General features: G+C 41.7%; 1 protein-coding gene across 1 annotated transcript in view; it reads right to left on the minus strand.

The window, feature by feature from the left end:
• Window positions 1–19070, minus strand: part of ephb2b (eph receptor B2b) — a 64425-nt gene extending 45355 nt beyond the window's left edge. The window contains exons 1-3 of the mRNA XM_030778570.1: window positions 19023–19070; window positions 18211–18219; window positions 10039–10723 (exon numbers count right to left, since the gene is read on the minus strand). Of these exons, the coding sequence (XP_030634430.1) occupies window positions 10039–10723; window positions 18211–18219; window positions 19023–19070 (742 nt within the window). The remainder of the gene's footprint in view (window positions 1–10038; window positions 10724–18210; window positions 18220–19022) is intronic.
• Window positions 19071–19239: the final 169 nt, after the last annotated feature.

Raw genomic sequence — 19239 nt, forward strand, 5'->3', positions numbered from 1 at the left:
TAATAACAGAGGCTAATCCATTCCAGTTGTTCCTACTTTTCACTGAGCCGACTGCCAGCTCAGCGAGAAACAGCCCTGGAGGGTCACCACGGTGCTGCCATGCAGGGCTTGCTGGCACAGGCAAATGAGAAAAACACTACCTAAACAGTTAGCGTGCTTAGGCCCCTCCCTGCACTGCCGGCTCTCATAAGAACCTCCCAAATATGAAAGCAGAACCAGCAGTCTTAAGCTGGCCACAATGGCCTGGCAAGTCTAAACAATTCCTCAAACAAAGAAAAAAAAAGGCAAAAAGTATCCTGCATGTCTTGCCATAGCTCTCATCACATCTCCATAAAGCTGCAGTGTATTTGTAAAACAGTAGATATATTCTTTTGTTATTAATACAGTGCACTATACAGTTAATTATACTTAATTAAATCATTAATGTAATGGACTTCAACAACAGCATTAAAGATGTATAAAAAGCAGAAGCTGTCTGGACATTCTGTCTACTGATCACTTTATAATGCAGCAGCATTTACAGCTGAATTACAGACAGAATCCCAGAATTGACATGCTTAAATGTAGTTTAGGTCTTTTTTTGTGCACAGAGAGAATTTTGCCTTTTCTGTGTTACACTTTTCGTGTGCCATCTACCTATGATCTGCTCCACAGCCTTCTCAGTGCTAGTTAATAGAGCAGGAATGATGAGGCCTCCAGGGATGTTTTGGTCATTAACTTCTGTTGTTTAAAAAGATAAAATCACTGCAATTTATTGTTTGCTTTTTAAAACACTCGTGTATACAATAAAGAGTGGACCATGCATAAAATTAGAAAAATGAGGAATGCAGGGTTTTTTTTTAAAAAAAAAAAATGGTTACACAGTAGTAAAAAGAACGGTCCATTTTCAAACAATGTGATTTACATTTTCCAAAAAAACAGCTTCCTAAGGGGCCCAACATCATTAAAAAATGTGCTATTATCATATTAAGACTGCCGCAAGAATGTTCTTTTTCATGAGAACTGAGAATGGGTTCATGCAGATCAGCTCTTCGGAACAGGGAGTGAGATCTCCGAAATGAGACTGGGCCAAAACAGATCAATTTCAACTTAAAACGAACATTGGAAATTGCCAGAGCGCCACAATGTCATCCACTTTGTTTTGTGAGGCTGGCATTCTGCCCATACTCTGCAAGTTATCAGTACAATTATCCTACAGCTAAGAGTCCAAGGGGGAAAAAATGATACAGCTTTATTAAATGATTCTTCAATTCAGTCTGGCCTCAGTATTGCCAGAGGCTAAAAGTCTACAACCAAATCAATACTTTACTGTGTTTCTTCACACATAACCCGTTTCTTTCATTTTATTTCAGAAGCAAAAATACTGGACTGGTTGTCCTTTCAGAAGCAACATAACACAGTTCATTATACACAATACGCCCAGTGAACAAAACCACACTCAGGGGGCCCATGCTGTGAGGACCACACGGATCTGTGTTTCATTTTGTCCACACATAACTTATTTCCACTTAACTGCCTATTTTCTCTTGTGGCAAGCATTAGGCTGTTAGTGGGTTATTTTCTATGAGCAAACAATCTTCAATATATACAAACTAAACGGTGGTTTAAATTAGCCACTGAGCCTGTTATTGAAATGAAGAGAGAATGTACAAGAAGGGTGATGAAATAATGGCAAAAGAGAGAAGAACTGAAAAAGTAGTTACATATGATAGTTTAACAACTGTAAACAACTGTAGTGCTCGGTATAAAGGAAATACAGAAAAAGATAAATTGCTGGAAAGGTTCGCTGCTATATTAATGTAGTATCTTGAGTATGATGTATTTGAAAATCTGTATTGCTTCCCATTTGCTTTAAATATATATATATAATTCAACATCAGTCACTGCAAATTTGTTTTAATAATACATTAATATTGTATACAGCTTAGTCCAATTTACAGTTTTTATACCACACTAATCAGAGTGAGACATTGTCACTATTTCCTTTAGGCGATTACCTTTCTCAAACAGCTCTTTAACAGCCATGTAAAAGGTTCCAGTGTACAGTAAGAAATAAGAGAGATCAGTGGAGCCTAGAAACAGTTCATTACTTTTTGTAATTTATATCATTTATTTTTCTACGAATTTCCCAGAAGGACTGTAGGTCTTGCACGCTAAACAATGTGAAACTTGCTGTCTCTCTAAGCTTGCTTTCCCCTGAAGCATTGGCAGTATTTTATCTTTAATGTAGCGCTGCTCAAGCAACAGGGTAGTGTTCCACCACAAAATAGTCAGTTCAATCCGGCACTTGTCTCTTTTCATTGTCAATTTAATTCAGATTTCAGCTCTCAACACTAAATAGACTTATAGTCTTTGCATGTCAGAGAAGAAGACAAGCATGTTCTCAAAGGATATTACAAGCATGAATAGCTCATATAGTCTATGTAGGTGCGTGCATACCCTGACCAGTCTATTCTGGCTGAGGGATAAAGTCTCATGTCTTTCTAACATTCTCCACATTTAGTGTAAATCAGGAGTGGGCAGGAGAGTTGGAGTGCTGAAGTGAAACTTTAATACGGGCTGTTGATCATGGGGTAATCTGACAGACTAAACTGCCAGTAATCCCCAGAGGTGTTTTTTATCAGAGACGGCACAAACTTTTCAGTGAGAAGGATTTTACGTAAGCTGGTTTACTTACAAAACTGGAAAACTACTCCTCCACATTCTGTAGTTGGCATGAGGCAAAACAAAATAAGAGAAAGAAAGAAAAAAAACCCAACAAAGTTTGTCCTATCTGTGCAACTACATCTCTGCGTGAATCATCCAATGTTTCTATATAATTCTGAGGACACTAGGGCACTATGTAATTTCTCTCTCTCTCATCTCTTCTAACTGTGACCTTATCTGTTCCATCCACAAATGCAAAAAATATAACATCTACGATATAATCACTGAGATGCTAGAGGAGGAAGAACAACTTTGCCCTTCTGTCCAAACATCTCTGTTGCACTGCTGTTATTGTTCATGCTGTTAAGAGCCAGCAGGGAGGAAGATATGATTGTCTTTACACTTAGCTCAGCTGAAAGAGACCAGCCCTGTGTACAGTAAACGTCAGCATAACTTGCATCTGTTTGTTTTCCACAGTTTTGTCTTCATCCTTGGTCCCCCAGCTCTCAAAAGTTTTGCACTGCACTTAACCCTACAGAGTGGCAAGCATTCATGAAAATGTCCCCTTTTAGACCACTCAAAGAGAAGAGTGCCTCGGTGCTCCAAAAAGCTGACAGCAGATATTAGCATAGTGTGTCAGCCAGTGGTCCGACACCCATTACTGATAACCCAGCCAAGGGGAGAACTTGCTCTTATCTCCTCTGTTTCACCCACTCACGTTTAATCTTTAATCACAAAGAGGAACAGGAAAAGAGATCTCCAGAGGGGGGGGACCTTTATCAGAGATACAAGTTTTCTTATTTTAGAATCCATTACAGACCTACAAGTCCTTCAGTGAAGAAAAAAAGACACACACATGTTTTTTGGGGGGGTTTTTTTCTCAGTACAACAGGCATCTCGGCACATTGCTTTACCTGGCAGAGATTCAACCGCTCCTCACTAATTTGTAATATAAGACACCCATTCTTCAAAACCTTAACGTGGAACTGACGTAGCAAAATCGTAAACCTGTCCTCTTTTTTAAATAAGAGGGAGGAGATGCTACAAGGAGCTTTGCCCTGGTCACATGTAGACCACATTCCACTGAATTAAAGCCTTAACGTATAGCGTAACAATATCTCATAAATGATCTTTTGTAAGGTCATATGACAGAGCGGGAGGAAACCAGACCCTGAGTCTACCCTTCACTCAGCAGCTGGGGGTCAACAGAGTGTGAACAACTGCATTCATCCAGGGGAGACTGTGACCGCATAACACAGATGACAAACCTGCCCCGCACCCGGAATGAGATCCATCTCTCCTGCAGGCACATGCAGCTGAAATATCTTAGGAACAGATTTAGGCAACAAATCAAAATACTTTGACAGTTGATGAAACTGACATTTCGCTGCAGTTTCAACGTCATTTCTATTTCTGGAGTACTCATCACTGTTCTCTCAGAAATAATGTGTCAGCTAAGATGTGCAAGACCTGTACTATGATATGACACTGATTTCTTCAACAGGAAAAAAAAAATGCCATTCACAACCAAATAAGTTTTCCATTTGCCAGTACTTCAAAGAGTGATTGATCCTCAGTCAAAACTTCCCTTGTCTCTGACCCATAGAAGACTCAAACTACATCCTGTTCCAGACATTTGATGGCACTGTAACATCCAACAGAGCATCAATCAGGCTGCTGGAACGAGAACTGTGGCATGTCCTGGGTGAGACCGTCCTCTTCTTCATAATGGGGAAAAAAGATCCAGAAACTCTTTGGCTTCACAGGGCATCAAAGCATGCATCTACACCCAGAGAGGGCCAGCTGTGCTGATGCAGAAACTGGCCATCAATCTGCACCTCCCTAACAGACTCTTGCTTGCCTGGGGATCAGATCAGCAGCTTAAGGTTGCAGACTTGGAGACCCAGTGAGGTGTGCTGGAAGAGAGACAGGCACGAAGGACCCTCCAGTGAGGCCCCATCTCAGCGGCCCATCAGGGACACCACAAACTCCTGACTGGAGCGTCTGAAGATGAGACGACAGGCAGGCCTGGGGAATTCTAGCTATGGTGTAAGATAATGATAGGCTGTTCAGAGCTACATATGGAACAGGTTAACACGCCGTGATCCCTGGGCTCCGGACCATTCCCAGCTATTTCGCCCTGGCGTTATCACTTTCACAGAAGTGATTAATGTGCTGAGAGAAAAATGACAAGTCCTCCTCACCGGGCTAAGCTGTGTGTGGGTGGGTGTGGGTGTGGGTTTGCGTATGTCTGTGCACACGTGTGTGTGTGTGTGTGTGTGTGTGTGGGTGGGTGTGGGTGTGTGTGTGCTTGTGTGTGTGTGTGTGTGTGTGTGTGTGTGTGTTTGGGGTGGTTTACACAGATCAGCGTTTTTGAAATGCTACATCTTGTCTTCATCTCCAAAAAAAGGTCAAAATGAAAACTCTATCACAGCCAGGAACAAGGAATAAAAGTGTATGACTACTCCCTGGGGCCTCTGTGGGTAGGCAGACAGCTCCCATGGTACTTATGATCCTAATGCTTGGCTAACGCTGAGGGATCTTTATTCTCCAGCCCTACAGCCCCACATAGTGATCCTTGCCCTGTTTTTTTCAAGGTCTGCTGTCATCAACACTAATTTGTGTCCCCACTCATATACTCCGCATGTGCAACGCAAGGTATGGACAATGCAATATGCCAAGCTTGAATTTCACTGCTAAATGAACATGCTCCTCAGTCAGGTTTCGGTCTGAAAGCAACAGGAGAGCAGTTAGGAGACCTTCCATAAAAATGGCCCAGAAGTCCCATGTGGACTGAGCCATCTCACACTGACTATTGAGAGGCTGCATTCCACATTCTAAGCACACACTAATCCAGGTGAGCGAGACAGCAGGAGAGGAAGTAGCTACTCATATTACATAGGCATAGCAGCAACATACATGTGTGTGTGTGTGGTGTGTGTGTGTGTACGAAAGTGTCTGTGCTGAGAGAGAGAAAGGTGAGGTAAAGTGAGTACGTAAAGCGAACCAAAAATGTTAACTGACAACAATCGAGAATTTTTAATTGTAATTTGTCTAGAGGTCCACTCAGTGTATTATATTCTAAGCTTGTTTTTTAGTTGAAAGCCAAACTGCAATGCACTGCATTTACTTACAATGTATGACATCTCAGTGCCATCCAGTCTCACTATTGTCAAACAATACACAGATGGATAAGAAAGAGATTTTCATTACTGTCATTTTCCAACACTGAATGATCTCTGATTACAGAAAACAAAAGCCGTAAAGCAAGATGTTAAAAAATATACCACATATACCACAGCATACCACATCCATTTAACAATCCATCCATATCACACGCATCATTAACATCCGGCCCTGTAAACAGATGAGACCAGGAGACAAATAAATGCTGCTCAGAGAAGAAAGGGATCCAACACAACTGCTCAATGTTTGTTTTAATTCGAAATATGTTTCATCTTCCCCTTTCAAATCAATGACACATGCCAGATGTCTTGCGAAATCATCACGACCAAACTGTCATGTTATGAAAGGCGTCCTCCTCCTCTAACATCATGCGAAAGGCTCTCTCCTCTACGGAAGATTTCTTTTCCTTTCGAAGATTTTATTTGCAAACAGCAGAAGGAGCTGGAGTTTGTTTTGTTCTGTGTCTTGCGCTGGGGGCCCAAGGGACAGGAGCCTTCCCCTAAGCGTGACCGTACCCCACGCTTGCTGTTAGTCAATTAGAGCCATCATTAAAAAGCAGAGGTACCATGGGAAATAGAAAGAGCTGAGGCGGGGTCTTTGTGCCTCGCTGATTTCCACACTTAAGCCTTCTCCATATGAAGGGTGAGTGGAATTGGGAATCTAGAGGAATACCCTCGCAGTAGTTTCCTGCCCTCATCTCCCTGTCTCCTGTTTTTGCCCTGAAATCATGGCCGCGCTATCCAAGGCCCACCTTCGTACTCAGTGCCTTTGTGTTTATTTTCTACATTTAAATCTGTATTTAAAGCTGACTGGGAGATCACAGTAAAACTCAGAGCCTTTGTAAAAATGCCATCAATAAACACTCTTCGAACAGGGTACAACCAATGCATAATGCTGACTCCTGCTCTGTGGGGGCAAAGAGAAAACAGCTCATTATGGGGATTGTTGCCTGTGTATTTTATCTTCCCTTACATAACCCTCTCGTTTAGCATACACCTCTGTGACTGAGTGCACGCATTTAAAGACTGCTCTGAAGAATTGGCTAGTCTCTATTCTCTTTAAATGTGACGGGCATTGATAGTACTCCCTCTCACCCAGTTTATTATACTCACACCAAGAAAAAAAGGACAGATTCACAAAGACAGACGGAAAGGAAGGCAGATTCTCCAAAGTTGAGGAAGTCATTTGAAGAACTGTGGATTTACATTGCCCCCACAGATTACACAGGGATCTGTGAATACAGCTTACTGCAGAAAATGGTTCTTTTTTCTCTTTCATGACTAAAGTAGGAGTTAAAGATGTTAGAAAGTAGCAGTTAAACCGCTTTTGTCTGAAAAAGTGCAGAGTATGAAAACTGTTTTTTTTTTCTAATGGGGGAGGGTCTGTGGTCTCTATGTTCCTGTTTCAGAACATAATTCTTCATTATCAGCATTTGAAGGCACATCTTTTTGCTTGTCATGTTTCAGACTTTCAAACATTCCCACTTGCTATATGAGAATTCAATGACCGATACCTTGATAATACTTGTGTGTTGAAACATATTTTGGTAGGCACTAGGCACTTGATTAAATGTAATTGTGTCATTCCAGCAGAATATGTGTTAGTTGGACAGACATTTTTCTAAATTGTACTGATCATGAGTGCTTAAAAACCCATTGTTGAGTGCTTTAGGGATAGATCCTGAGTCTAAACTCTTAAACTAGTCTGTCATGGGGTTGAGTGATCAGATTACTATAAAACACACACACACACACACACACACCGGTATTATAGGAGCAGTGGCATTTCTGCTCAAGAACATGGCTCCTATTGTGCTCAGTTCCAGAGTCTTCTTTCATTTCAAATGAACAGCATGAGTGAACAGGACTCAGTGTGTCTCTAGCTGAGCACCTTCTCCTCCTGCTCTAAAGGAAACAGGATCTGTCTTTTAGGGACATTTCAGCTGAAAGAAGTCGGAGTGCTTCATTTGCTCCCTGTATGTCCATGGGAGGAAATTTAATCAGGTTAGTAAGACGATCAGAGAGAAAAAGGAACCGCAGTTTCACCATAAATAAATCTGTCTTTTGTCAATATTTTGACAGATTTCATGTCAAGGTGTAATTATTTGTTGAAAGCTCTGTCAAGGATTTAATTGTTACAAGCATAATTACATGCTTTGTTCCAGGGGCATTTGAACAACCCGTTGCTAGCATTATTAATGCAAGAGTTAGAGATCTTTTTCATCTGTGGATCTTATGATTGCTCCCTAGCCACTTCATCCACATTGTAAAAGGATACAGCAGCATCCCTGAGTGGGCATCTTTCACAAATCAATTCATTACTCCAGCAATGGCAGTTAAAAGCTCTTCTTTCATAAATCAATTCATCCCCCAACCACTGACAGTTAAAAGGCACTGACCACAGTCTCGGTTTTGACACGGTCTCACGCAGAGCTATCAGCTTTCATCCACCAGAAAGATAAATAGGGGAGATAAATTGATGGCAGACCTCGATCAAAACAGCTTACAAACAACAGGAAGGCCGCAATATAATAACCCTCTTCATGTCTAATGATCTTGTTTTGGTTCTGACGTTTCCCTTGTAGCCCGGTGTCCCATAATGATTGAATGTCCCCCATAAAACACATCTCAGATAATACATTACACACTTTAGGAGCTGGCAGTGTGCTCAGTGAGAATGTGTGATCATTGCAGACGGAACCGTTCGCTAAGAGATGACAAGGCACGGCTGCTGCGGCCGTGTGACGTGGCCAGTAAGGCAGGTGCTGAAGCTGATGGATGAGGGCGAACAAATCACTCTGATATAGAGCTCTGTACTCAGGTTCCTGTGATGGAAGGTAATCTTTTCCCTGGCTCAAAAAAAAAAAAAAAAGAAAAGGTACAGTCTGATGAATACAGAGGTGTGAAAAGCAACTCTCTATGCAAGCACGCCTGGAATGCCGTCATGACCGGCTGCTGCGGGGCGTGATTGATCTTTGTGACTTCCTATTAAACGCTGGCAATTTAATAGTTTTTAAATCCAGTAGCATACAAAGATACCACTGACTGAGGAGACCCCTGGGATAGTGAAAAAATCCATCGCGCGCAGTAAATTACATGTAGGTCAAAAACAACCAAATGTGTATAATTATGTAGGCTTTTCAATTTGGAGTAGATTGGGTTTGTGTGCAGTTTTATTGGCATGTATTCCTTGGGGGGAATTGTGACCGTCCTCATTAACTGTCATTGAATGGATACAGGCAGTGGCTGGCCCACTCTCCACTGTTGATCAGTGCCCATTATCACTGCTCATCCTCACAGGGCCAGGGAGCCTGTGGAGTAATTACACTGTGCCTTATGAAAGAGGCCGAGCGCGCCAGTCTGAGGGGGGGATTTGTAACACAGGTGGGCGTTTTATTGTGCCGTCTGTGTCAGCGTGGGCCCTGTCTGCAGGCTGGCGTTGCCGTGGGAACGGAGCCTGCCACTGGCGCTTCCGAGCAACGGGGTTCTGTGAACACATCCAGATGAGAGCTCCAGCTGGAGAGAGAGCGAGTGAATCACAGGTGAGGGCGGGAGGATAGAGACGGTGCTCGAGGAATGGCTGATCGATCCACGCACGGCGGGACTCAAGGCTATCTTACATCAATGATACGGAAGGGTAATGTTTGAAGAGAAAGCTGCTGTGTGCCCACCACAAAGAAATGTGAGTTTTCGCAGCAGACTGCTCTGCATTTATGCAGAAAGAGAGATAAATACAGTCTTCAACACCGTCACATAAGCAACGAGAAAAAGCATCACAACAGAACGAGAGTCCGGCATGTATCAAATCAATAAAGTTACACAAACAATTTTTATGGTCACATAAAACTGCTTTCATTCAGCATTTTATAACAAAGAGTTATAAAGCTGAGACAAAGAAGCTCGTAAAGATCTGTGATACTGGAGTCTAAGCAAATGTGTGCACCCAGGCTTTGCCTTACTGAAGCAAAACAAGCATTATGATCAGTTGTCTACATTATGTTTCATCAGGAGAATAAATAATTTACAAATTGTTATTAAATTTGCTCTTTAGTCTGAAATATGTTCAGTGTCAACATTATGAGATGTAGTCGTCGTAAAAGAATTTTGTGACGTGAACAAACAAGCAGAAAGAAAGAAAGAAAAGAAAAGAAAAGAAAAGAAAAAGTGTTGGACAGCTGAAAAGAGAGAAATGGAAAGCCAAACCAACCTCTACAGACAGTTCCATTCTCCACAGCCTCATGTCCTGCCTTGCACATGCATCTGCCGATGGGCACCATCCAGTCTCCATCACCATTGCAGTACAGTTTGATGGGTACATCCACTTCCTCTGCATTAGGGATGCACACTCCTCTCGCTGCCACCAGAGAGGTGCTCTCTGCCCCCGACAATGTCTCTTGGAAAATGGCCCCGTTCTGGATGACACGTGGGCATTTCCGGTAGAACACGCGCACAGCAATCAGAGACATACAGCCTCCGTAGTCCTGGAAGGCCAGGTAGAAGCCGTTACGAGAAACGGGGCCGAAGCTGCGGACCTCCGTGTTGATCTTCATCACGCGGCCTCCGAGGTCCACCTGTGAGAAGCTTTCATCTGCCGCAATGGTATCCACCTTGATCCAGGGGTTCTCCATCCACGGAGGGAACACCTTGGTGGCTGTGTCAGCATCAGATTCGTAATAATACAGGTTGAAGGTCTCTTTACAGGAGCCCGGGACTTTGGGAATACTGCTGCAGTCCCTCACAGAGAATTTCATCTCCACATGAATGCGGCGTGCTCCGCGCCGCCGGATATACTTGGTGCGCACCCAGTTGTTTTGGTTGGCATCAAAGACGTTGCACACCTGGTAGGTGCGAATGGTGTTCATGTTCTCATCATAGCCACTCACCTCCTCCCACTGTGAATAAAGCAGAGAAAAATGGATTCATTGCTACAGCCACTTATGCAATCAGACTTCTTTTGTATTCCTCGCTTGCACTGCTCTCTTGCAACATGGCTCCTCTGACAGAACTTACAAATCCATTCCCATCTGACTAGAGCTTGCTAAGCTACCCCCATATATCTAGTTTATGTTCAGAAACCACAGGGAAATGGCATACAGCATGTTACACACTCCCTTATGTCTGTCTTCTCTCTCTGGGGACAATGAGAGAGTAGCAGAGCCATAATGGGAGGCATTCCCCACAGGCAAAGACTGGATTACAGACCAGAGTAGGAAGGAGGTAGGGAGCAGGGCAAGATCCCCTCGTTCGGCATGCAGCGTGGTCTGGCATTGGGTGAAGCCCATGCAGAGAGGTTGGCATGGGCCTGCTTTTGCTGAGACCCTATTTGGCAGTGCTGTGTGAACCTGGCCACTGTTTGTTTCTCTCTCTCAGTGAGAGGATGCATTTCTAAAAACCTCCTTCGAAAAAGAAAAACCAGTCATATACTTTGCTGTTTACATAGTGACTTGTTTTGGTTAGACTGGCTCCTTTTTTTCTCCTCTGATGCAGGAAAAGAAAAAAACATCTTTAAGCTTTTTTATGCCTTGTATGTTTAAAGGAAGCAAGAAAGCGAAGTTTAAAATTGGTAGTCAAAACTCTGGTTAACATGCATATTCTGATGGTCCAATACATAAGCATCATTCCTTGTCATTTAATGTTGAAGCTGTTAATGGCATTTTGAAAGGAAAATTCAAATCTAGGGTGAGCACATGGGCCATATTAGGCATGTGAGATCAGATCAGCTTTTATAGTGTGAATTGCAATTATAATCACTATATGAGAGGCCCCTTGCATAAATATAGCCTTGCTAAGTGATTTAATTCACAATTATAATTGAGACAACAGTGTCAATTCGTGGCACTGAAAACCGATCAAATTTCATCATAAGCAAAGATTACAGACCAAAGATAATCGAATGATATGCCTCACGGTTTGGAAAGAACAGAACAGATTACTTGTTAAATTTACAAGACATCTGTATCACTCATTCTTTCTCACTCTACATACACACCCATAGGTACACATCCACAGGCACATACACATGTGCACACACAAACAGCACACATGGTACACGCACCAGGGATTTCATTGCCTGGCCTAAAGTGACTCCAGATGCCTCCATTGTGGTTTCCAGCTCAGTTGGCCACAGATCAAGTCAAGGGGCCTCAGTGGTACATACTGAATATTCCAACCACCAAGTGAGTCCCAGTCTTGACCTTGTTGAATTGGGAAAGCCCTTTACTTAACCTTAAAAGCTCTCTCACACCACACAGGGCCAGCCTTTCTCAACCCCACAACTCCCCACCCCACAATTCTCACTCTTCACTTCACAGCTGACATAATTTCCCAAATTAGTCCTCGGTTAACAAGGATTTTGACAGAATTTTGACGGGAGTGAGAGAGAAAGTCAAGCCTCATGTTCAAGACCCCCATTCTATCAAATGCTCTTGGACTAATTAGAACAGCTTTTTTCTCTGGGCTTTTGTTCTTTATTCCCATGTCCCAATTATTCTCTACAGACAGACAGAAATTATTCCAAATAGTTATGGGTCATTAACACTGGCACAATGCAACGTATTCCCAGTACAACTTTCAGGAATGTGTATTTTTCAGCAGCTTGAGGACAACAGAAACTGCTAAACGTTCTCTTTGCTGAAAGATAAACCTTTTAAAATGTTTCCCAAAACATGTCTAACCTAAATTGCTAAAAGCAGTGAATAAGAGTTACATGCTTATATTTTTCAACAGTTATCTTTAATAAAAAAAAAAAAGAGAGAGAGAGAACCTGCCAGACATTCAGTTTGGTGCCTTTAAAACAGACACACTTGTCCAAGGTCATGTGCAGCCATTGACCTTCCCACCTCCCCTCGAGGAGGCCAATTCTTTTAGACACTATCTGGTGGGGAGAGGGTGAGGGCCAGTTAAACAGGAGAAGACAGGGTGTAACATCCTCTTGTTTGGAGCCCACAACTTTGACTGATCAAATTAGAATGAAATAAAAAAGACAGAGAGAGGCAGTTGCTAATGAATGATGCAGAGTCACTGAGAGAGATGGACAGAGGGAGGGGGAAAAAAAAAAGTGGAGTGGGCTGCCCAGACTCTAAACAAATGTCTTTTGAAGGAGGGCCTCTCTTTGTCCAGCTACGGCTTTGCTGCCACTCTTTCATCAGAGCCAGTGGAGAGAACCAAATGGGGCATAATAAGGGCCCCAGCGATCAAGCGCCGAGTGTGAAATTAGAAGAAACGTCTTCATTTTCACAGGTTTTTCCCTGGGAGTGCAGCTGAGGGTCAGTCATGTGTTTTAAGACGAAAAGGTGGTGAGGGGGTTCAGACTGGGATAAAGACTTCTGCAGTTAGACTGTCCATTTCAAAACTACTGCTTTCTCCTCATAAGATTAGCTTTTACAATGATATTGCAAAAAGGGGTAGGTTACACTGGGAAAAAAAAGAAAAGATTTTAAAGAAACTGACAAGAATTTACTGTGCGGGAATTCAAATAAGTCCACGTCTATGATGAGGCAAAATCATTTACGCAGAAAAGCTCGTCAATGCCACGTTATCTTTGTCACGAAAGGATTCATCAGTCTCCTAAATAACAAAAGTGTTCCTACACACAGATATCAACTGTGTTCAAATGAATAGGCTCATTTTGTAAAGAATGAACTAAAAAGCAAGCTCTGGATGACACATGAACTCAAAGAAATCATTTTCAAAAGTAAGCTGTCAATGCACCGGAAGACTTTCAAAGGTGCTTTACCTTTCTCAGAGACAGGAAGTACATTGAAGCCACAGCCCCGGGAGAAGAGGTAATTGAGGTGCCTTCAGTGGCATCAGTCATTGTCTGCTCTCTTTTGAGGCCTCTGTTCAGGGGACAGGCCCAGCATAAAGAGGCTCATCAGAAGTGGGGCACCTTTAGTTCCTTGACCTCAACAAAGCCTGATACGCTGGCACCCAAACAGAAAGAGCAACGTCAGAACTGGGGCGCCATTGTGTCTTCATCCCTGGCTTGGTCTTGAGGGTGATAGAAAGATAGAGCAGTTTATAAAGGCCGTGATCACACTAACTGACAGTGCAGAACACAGTTCATCCGGCTGGCCCAGTCCACTGGGTGGGAAAGAAGCCTGGGGCCATGACGGACCCTGTCACATGTGTCTGCCATCTGTCATTTAAGACAGTAAATTTTTAAGTATTGAAGGGGTTCTCTGTTTTTTTCTCCACTAAGACCTCCTCAGCACTTAGCAGATTAGACAAGCCAATGCTGGAATAGAGTATTTTAGGGACCTCCATATGGGGCACTCGATTTCAACATTTAACCCTGTTTGTCCAGAGAGCTTTGAATCAACCTTCCGTATTAAAAAAAAAAAAAAAAACTGTCTTCATCAAAAAGTGTTTCTAACAGTGTTCCTCTTATTCTCCCCAAATATTCTTCTTGATATTTAGCTATTCTGAGCAATATGTCTTACAGTATGAACTCAGTGTAATTAAAGTAATCCTCACTGCTGTTTAGAAATAAAACGAGCTATGAAATGGCGTCTGAGAGAGAGTGGTATAGCTTTACTTTGGCATTTTGCTCAAAAGTTTTGTGAAAAGGATTGGAAAAGAGTTTGGTGACATATTGCCAACTGTTCTCTTAGAATGAAGTTTTGAATCAATAATTCCCCCAGCACACAATGAGTTCAACTGACTTATAATCTATAAGCTTCTCTGACAGTGCCTCTCTTCTTGATAGGTAGAGCTGAGCAGAGCCGACTGCGGCTGCTGCTGCTGCTGGTGAATTATGGAACAGGCTAGCTCCACAAGAAAAAAAAAAGAAAAAAAGCTGCCAGCCATCAAGCGTTTTCTTCAATAATTGTTATGAAATAACACAATTCTGAACTTTTAGTTGGACTTCAGCATCTTCTGCTAATGAACTGTCCCAGCAATAATGAAGTGTATGTGGAGCCAGTCGTCATGGCTCCCTCCCAAGTTTGTCATCACTCAGCTCTGCTGATCGACTGAGGCATAGTTACACTGCCCTAACATGTAAAACATGCTTCCAATTTCTCATCATTGTAATGAGGATCGACAGCGAGCAGCGATACTGTGCCAGGTATAAAGAATTCCATCACAGATCCAAGTAAATAAATAATTCACACAATGAAAGACAGAACACATGGGAAAGCTCCTTGGAAAGAAGAGTTGCCCAATTTGCAGTTGTGGGAAATCTGTCAGTGAAGACGTTTGTCCTGAGGGGACATGGGACAAACGACACTCGGATTCTGTATTCAGTTACAGCCATGCAACTAACTGTCCTTGTGCACTGCTGGGTTCCCTACCACAGGCAGGGCAAACAGAGAGACAAAGAAAAAACGAGAGAGAGAGAGAGAGAGAGAGAGAGAGAGAGAGAGAGTGAGAGGAAAACAGACAGAGACGGAGGGAGAGCCACAAACTGAGCTGTCTGTACCAGTCAACTTCAATTACGGCTGTCCACTGTAAATGCACGACATGTGAAGTTAGACAAACAAGCTTACTATTGCCTCTTTAACCCATGTCTCTCCATCCACATGTGGATCATGTTTACATTTTTCCTTTTGAATAAATCAAAGACATGACAATAGACTGACGCTGCCAAACTCTGTTTGCTGTTTCAGTTTTCACATCAAACTACGACCACACAAAGATTGAGGTCCCTGATGAGGCAGCCCTAAAATAGGAAAATATCATTTTTATGTACAACCCCTCACTGAAAAGGAAACTTAACTAAGAGTAATTTTTCTTTATAACAACACAATGAGATACATTTTTTTTAAAAAACCAGGCTTCCTTTTTGGAGAGCTCAGCATGTTTTTTTTTCTTTCATATTGTTCCCAGACGTGATCTTTCTAAAACCATCTGTTTCTTTAAGCCTACTTACAGCTCCTCTCACGCTGGTCACTGATGTTCAAAGTAGAATCTTTGCAAGTAAACAATGTCTAAACAACTAAACAACAATTATCACAAAACAATAGGTGGAAACATTCAAATATACAAACACAATTGCAAAATTAGATTTCTCACCCTCCCAGTAATTGGGTCCAATGCAGAGCAAATAAGAACAAATAATAGCATTCTACACCACAATGAAAAATCAGCTTTTACCTGCTATAAAATGCCTTTTTTATGCAAAAGCACTAAACAAAGAATTAGGGCAGGATTGTGCAGTCAATCCAAATATGATGGTACATAATGCCATTATAATATCTCACATGGCTGACTGGGTTTAAAAAGCTATACTAAGAATCCCATGAAAGTCTGTGCCTTGCTTTTTTTTTTTTTTTTTTTTTTTTTAAATGAGGGCATATGTGCATGACCTCATTGTACACTTACATAACTCAATGTGTAATGACTTCATGGGCACTATTATCAGGAATCATGCCTATTCTATTTTATTTATGAATTAGGAATGAGCCATCTTATCCAAGGTGTCGACATTCCACAGGATGAGGAGACAAGGCCGCTTCAAGTTAAGGTCACTGTACATAATAGAAATCAAAACTGGAACCTTGACTTTTCAAAAGTGATGTTTTGTCAGTTTGTGTGTGTGTGTGTGTGTGTGTGTGTGTGTGTGTGTGTGTGTGTGTGTGTGTGTGTGTGTGTGTGTGTGAGGGAAGGAGGGAGTATAATGTGTATAACAAGTCAGAGAAATGATATATCCCAGTGTGCTGTATAACCTGACGAGAAGGCATGCAAGCTGACTCAACCTCTGGTTTTTGCAGCACTTGGTTAGAACATAATGAATATACACCCATTAATAATACAATGAAATGCCCATGGGATTTGGACAGGTTCCAATAAAGCAAGTATTATTGATACAAAAAACACCAATATAATTGGTCTATACAGAGTACAATAGTTTAACGTTTTAGCTGCATTTAAATGTGTCTATGTGTCCATCATCAGCCAAAACAAAGCTAGATAATGACATATCTGTAGCCTTCACCAAAGCGTGTCATTTGTGTTAAGAGGAAATATGTAATTTATGAGTCAGTCTCTGTCTGTGTAATTTTTCTAATTTAGTTTGCCTAATTGACTGTCCCAAGCCTCTCTGACATAGATCCATGTAAGTGTTCACACCTCTATTGCCAACCTGTGAGTGAGAGTTTATTGCCAGCCTGTGAGTGAGAGTTTAACATTTAACAAGAGACTGATATTGAGAAATACAGCTAAGTCTGCCGATATGACATTTCCGATATGACATTTACTGCCCGGGAAGGAGAAAAACTGAGAGATAAAACTTTCACAAAACCATTCCAAGACTACTATCATACATTTGTTTTGTTTTCAAGATGAGAGAGTAACACTAATGTTTATTTTAGAAGTAATAGTTGTTTTAGAAAATCATATGAGAAAACAAGCATGTACAGAACAAAGTGTACATATAAATTGTTATGAAAAATGGGTATTATCATTTTTTTTCCTCTTTAAAGCTCGGCAGTGTAAATACCCTTCATGACACACGGTGATCCACATGCTTTATTAACTTTATATCCGTGCTTACATGGGGGATCACACTGTGTTTATCTTGCATGAGCTGATGAATGAATAAACCTTTAACATCTTTTACTAAAAAGAAAAAGTGGAAAACGTGGAAAGACGTTGGATAAAAGGTAATGACGTTATTGTGAAAATGGACACAGCATTCTATATTCTTCATGATACCGATCCCTCAGTTAAGCTCACGGGGCCTTGAGTGAGAGTAAGACAATAACTTAGAGGCACTCTCACACAGCGAGGTTTACAGGACCCCACCTGTTCTGTTCTTCTGCCGGGGAGCTCCGTTTCCTTTCACAGCTTAATCTATGTTGTGTCTTTGTGGAATCCATTTCCATCACATCTCCCCATAAAACCACAGGAGCCAGAGTGGGCCTGTCAGTCAATGGCAAATTTAGAAGAGACCATTTGCCATTTATCTGTATCTGTTAGGGAATCTATTAAAGGGAGGTCTAAAAGATCTCATAAATGTCTAGTTGGAAGACTAGCATTGAGTATGCTGAAAGCTCTTCTTAAAGGCTGAGACTTCGACAAATAAACAGCATTTTAGAGTGCCCGCTTATTTTCATTCTACTCTGTGAAAACGCTGTGTGCCTTGCTTACAAAAACCATTAAATCTATCTATCAAATTGCATTTTCTAAACAGATCGTGTACCATTTAAACCCGTTTTCATTTATTTCATTTATTCATCTTTAGATTTTGACCATGAACTCTCTCGTTTTTGCCACGGTGAAGGGAAAGCAAAATCCACGGTTGTTTAGTTAAAGCTCAGTTTGGGAAGAGATAAAAGAGGAGTGATGCAAAGTGTGTGCAATACTCTTACACACGTCAGGGTGGATGTACCAAATCTCTTTCCATTCACAGTGCCTTCTGAGCCAGGCAGCCTCAAACGCCAGAGCTCTTTGTTCTTTCATATTGATTGGACCAATCAGCACGGAAGAGGCCGCACTCCCTCAGGTTTGAAGAAATGATGGTGAGTAAAATTGTATCCGAAGAACTTTGAAGTCGCACGACTGCGCTGTCAGAGGACTTTTTTTTTTTGTTCTTTTTTTTTTCCCCCTTCGTCTTTTCTTTTACCCTTTTTTTTTTTTTTGGGTCAGACATACGACATAGTGTAATTGAAACCAGACACAAACCAGACCACAAAAGCATAAATAATTGAATAAAATAGGGAGTGGTTTTCTGAAATACACCAGCAAATTACTCAACAACATATTTTTCTCTTCCCTGACCCTTTGTAAGGAGTGTGGATTCCACCGTGGGGGAGGAGAAAGGAGCAGAACTCCGGCTTGGGCTGGACCAGTCAGCACTAGCCTTCTATGCGGCTCAACAAAACCCACACTCTGGCACGCTGTTTGGAAATCGTTTGCATCAAATGCAACCAGAAACAATATAGTGGTGCTAAGTGAAGATATTTTCAGCCTGGCAAAAAAAAAAAAAGGAAAAAATCCAATCCGGTGACGTAAAAGGGAAACCAGTTCAAGTCGAGCCTGTTCTATGACATGAGTGTATTTCAGTGAAAGGTGGACAAAGACAAAAGTGAGTTCGACCAAACACATTTAATCATGCATACAGAGAAACTCTCTGCTCCGTTTTACATTAAAATATTCCTTTTTCTGGAAGAGTGAGCTCACAGTTTATTCACAAAAAGCATTTTCATAAATATAATCTTTACTTACACTAGTGTCACTCGTCCCTGAAACAGGATAGACTGTCCAGCCCAGTTCAGCTGTCGCTGTTGTGGAGTCCATCAATGTCTCTGTAAAGATAAAAAGACACATTGAGCATCACATAAAAAAATCCATGATCATGTTTTATCCAACAGAAAGAAAATGGTGAAAGCATCTGAAACGACTCCTTACAAGTGAGTTGAAGTGTACGCTGCACGTTCATATTTATGACATGAGTACTGAAAATAAT

Source organism: Chanos chanos, chromosome 6 (assembly GCF_902362185.1).
Source record: "Chanos chanos chromosome 6, fChaCha1.1, whole genome shotgun sequence".
Classification (NCBI taxonomy): Eukaryota; Metazoa; Chordata; class Actinopteri; order Gonorynchiformes; family Chanidae; genus Chanos; species Chanos chanos.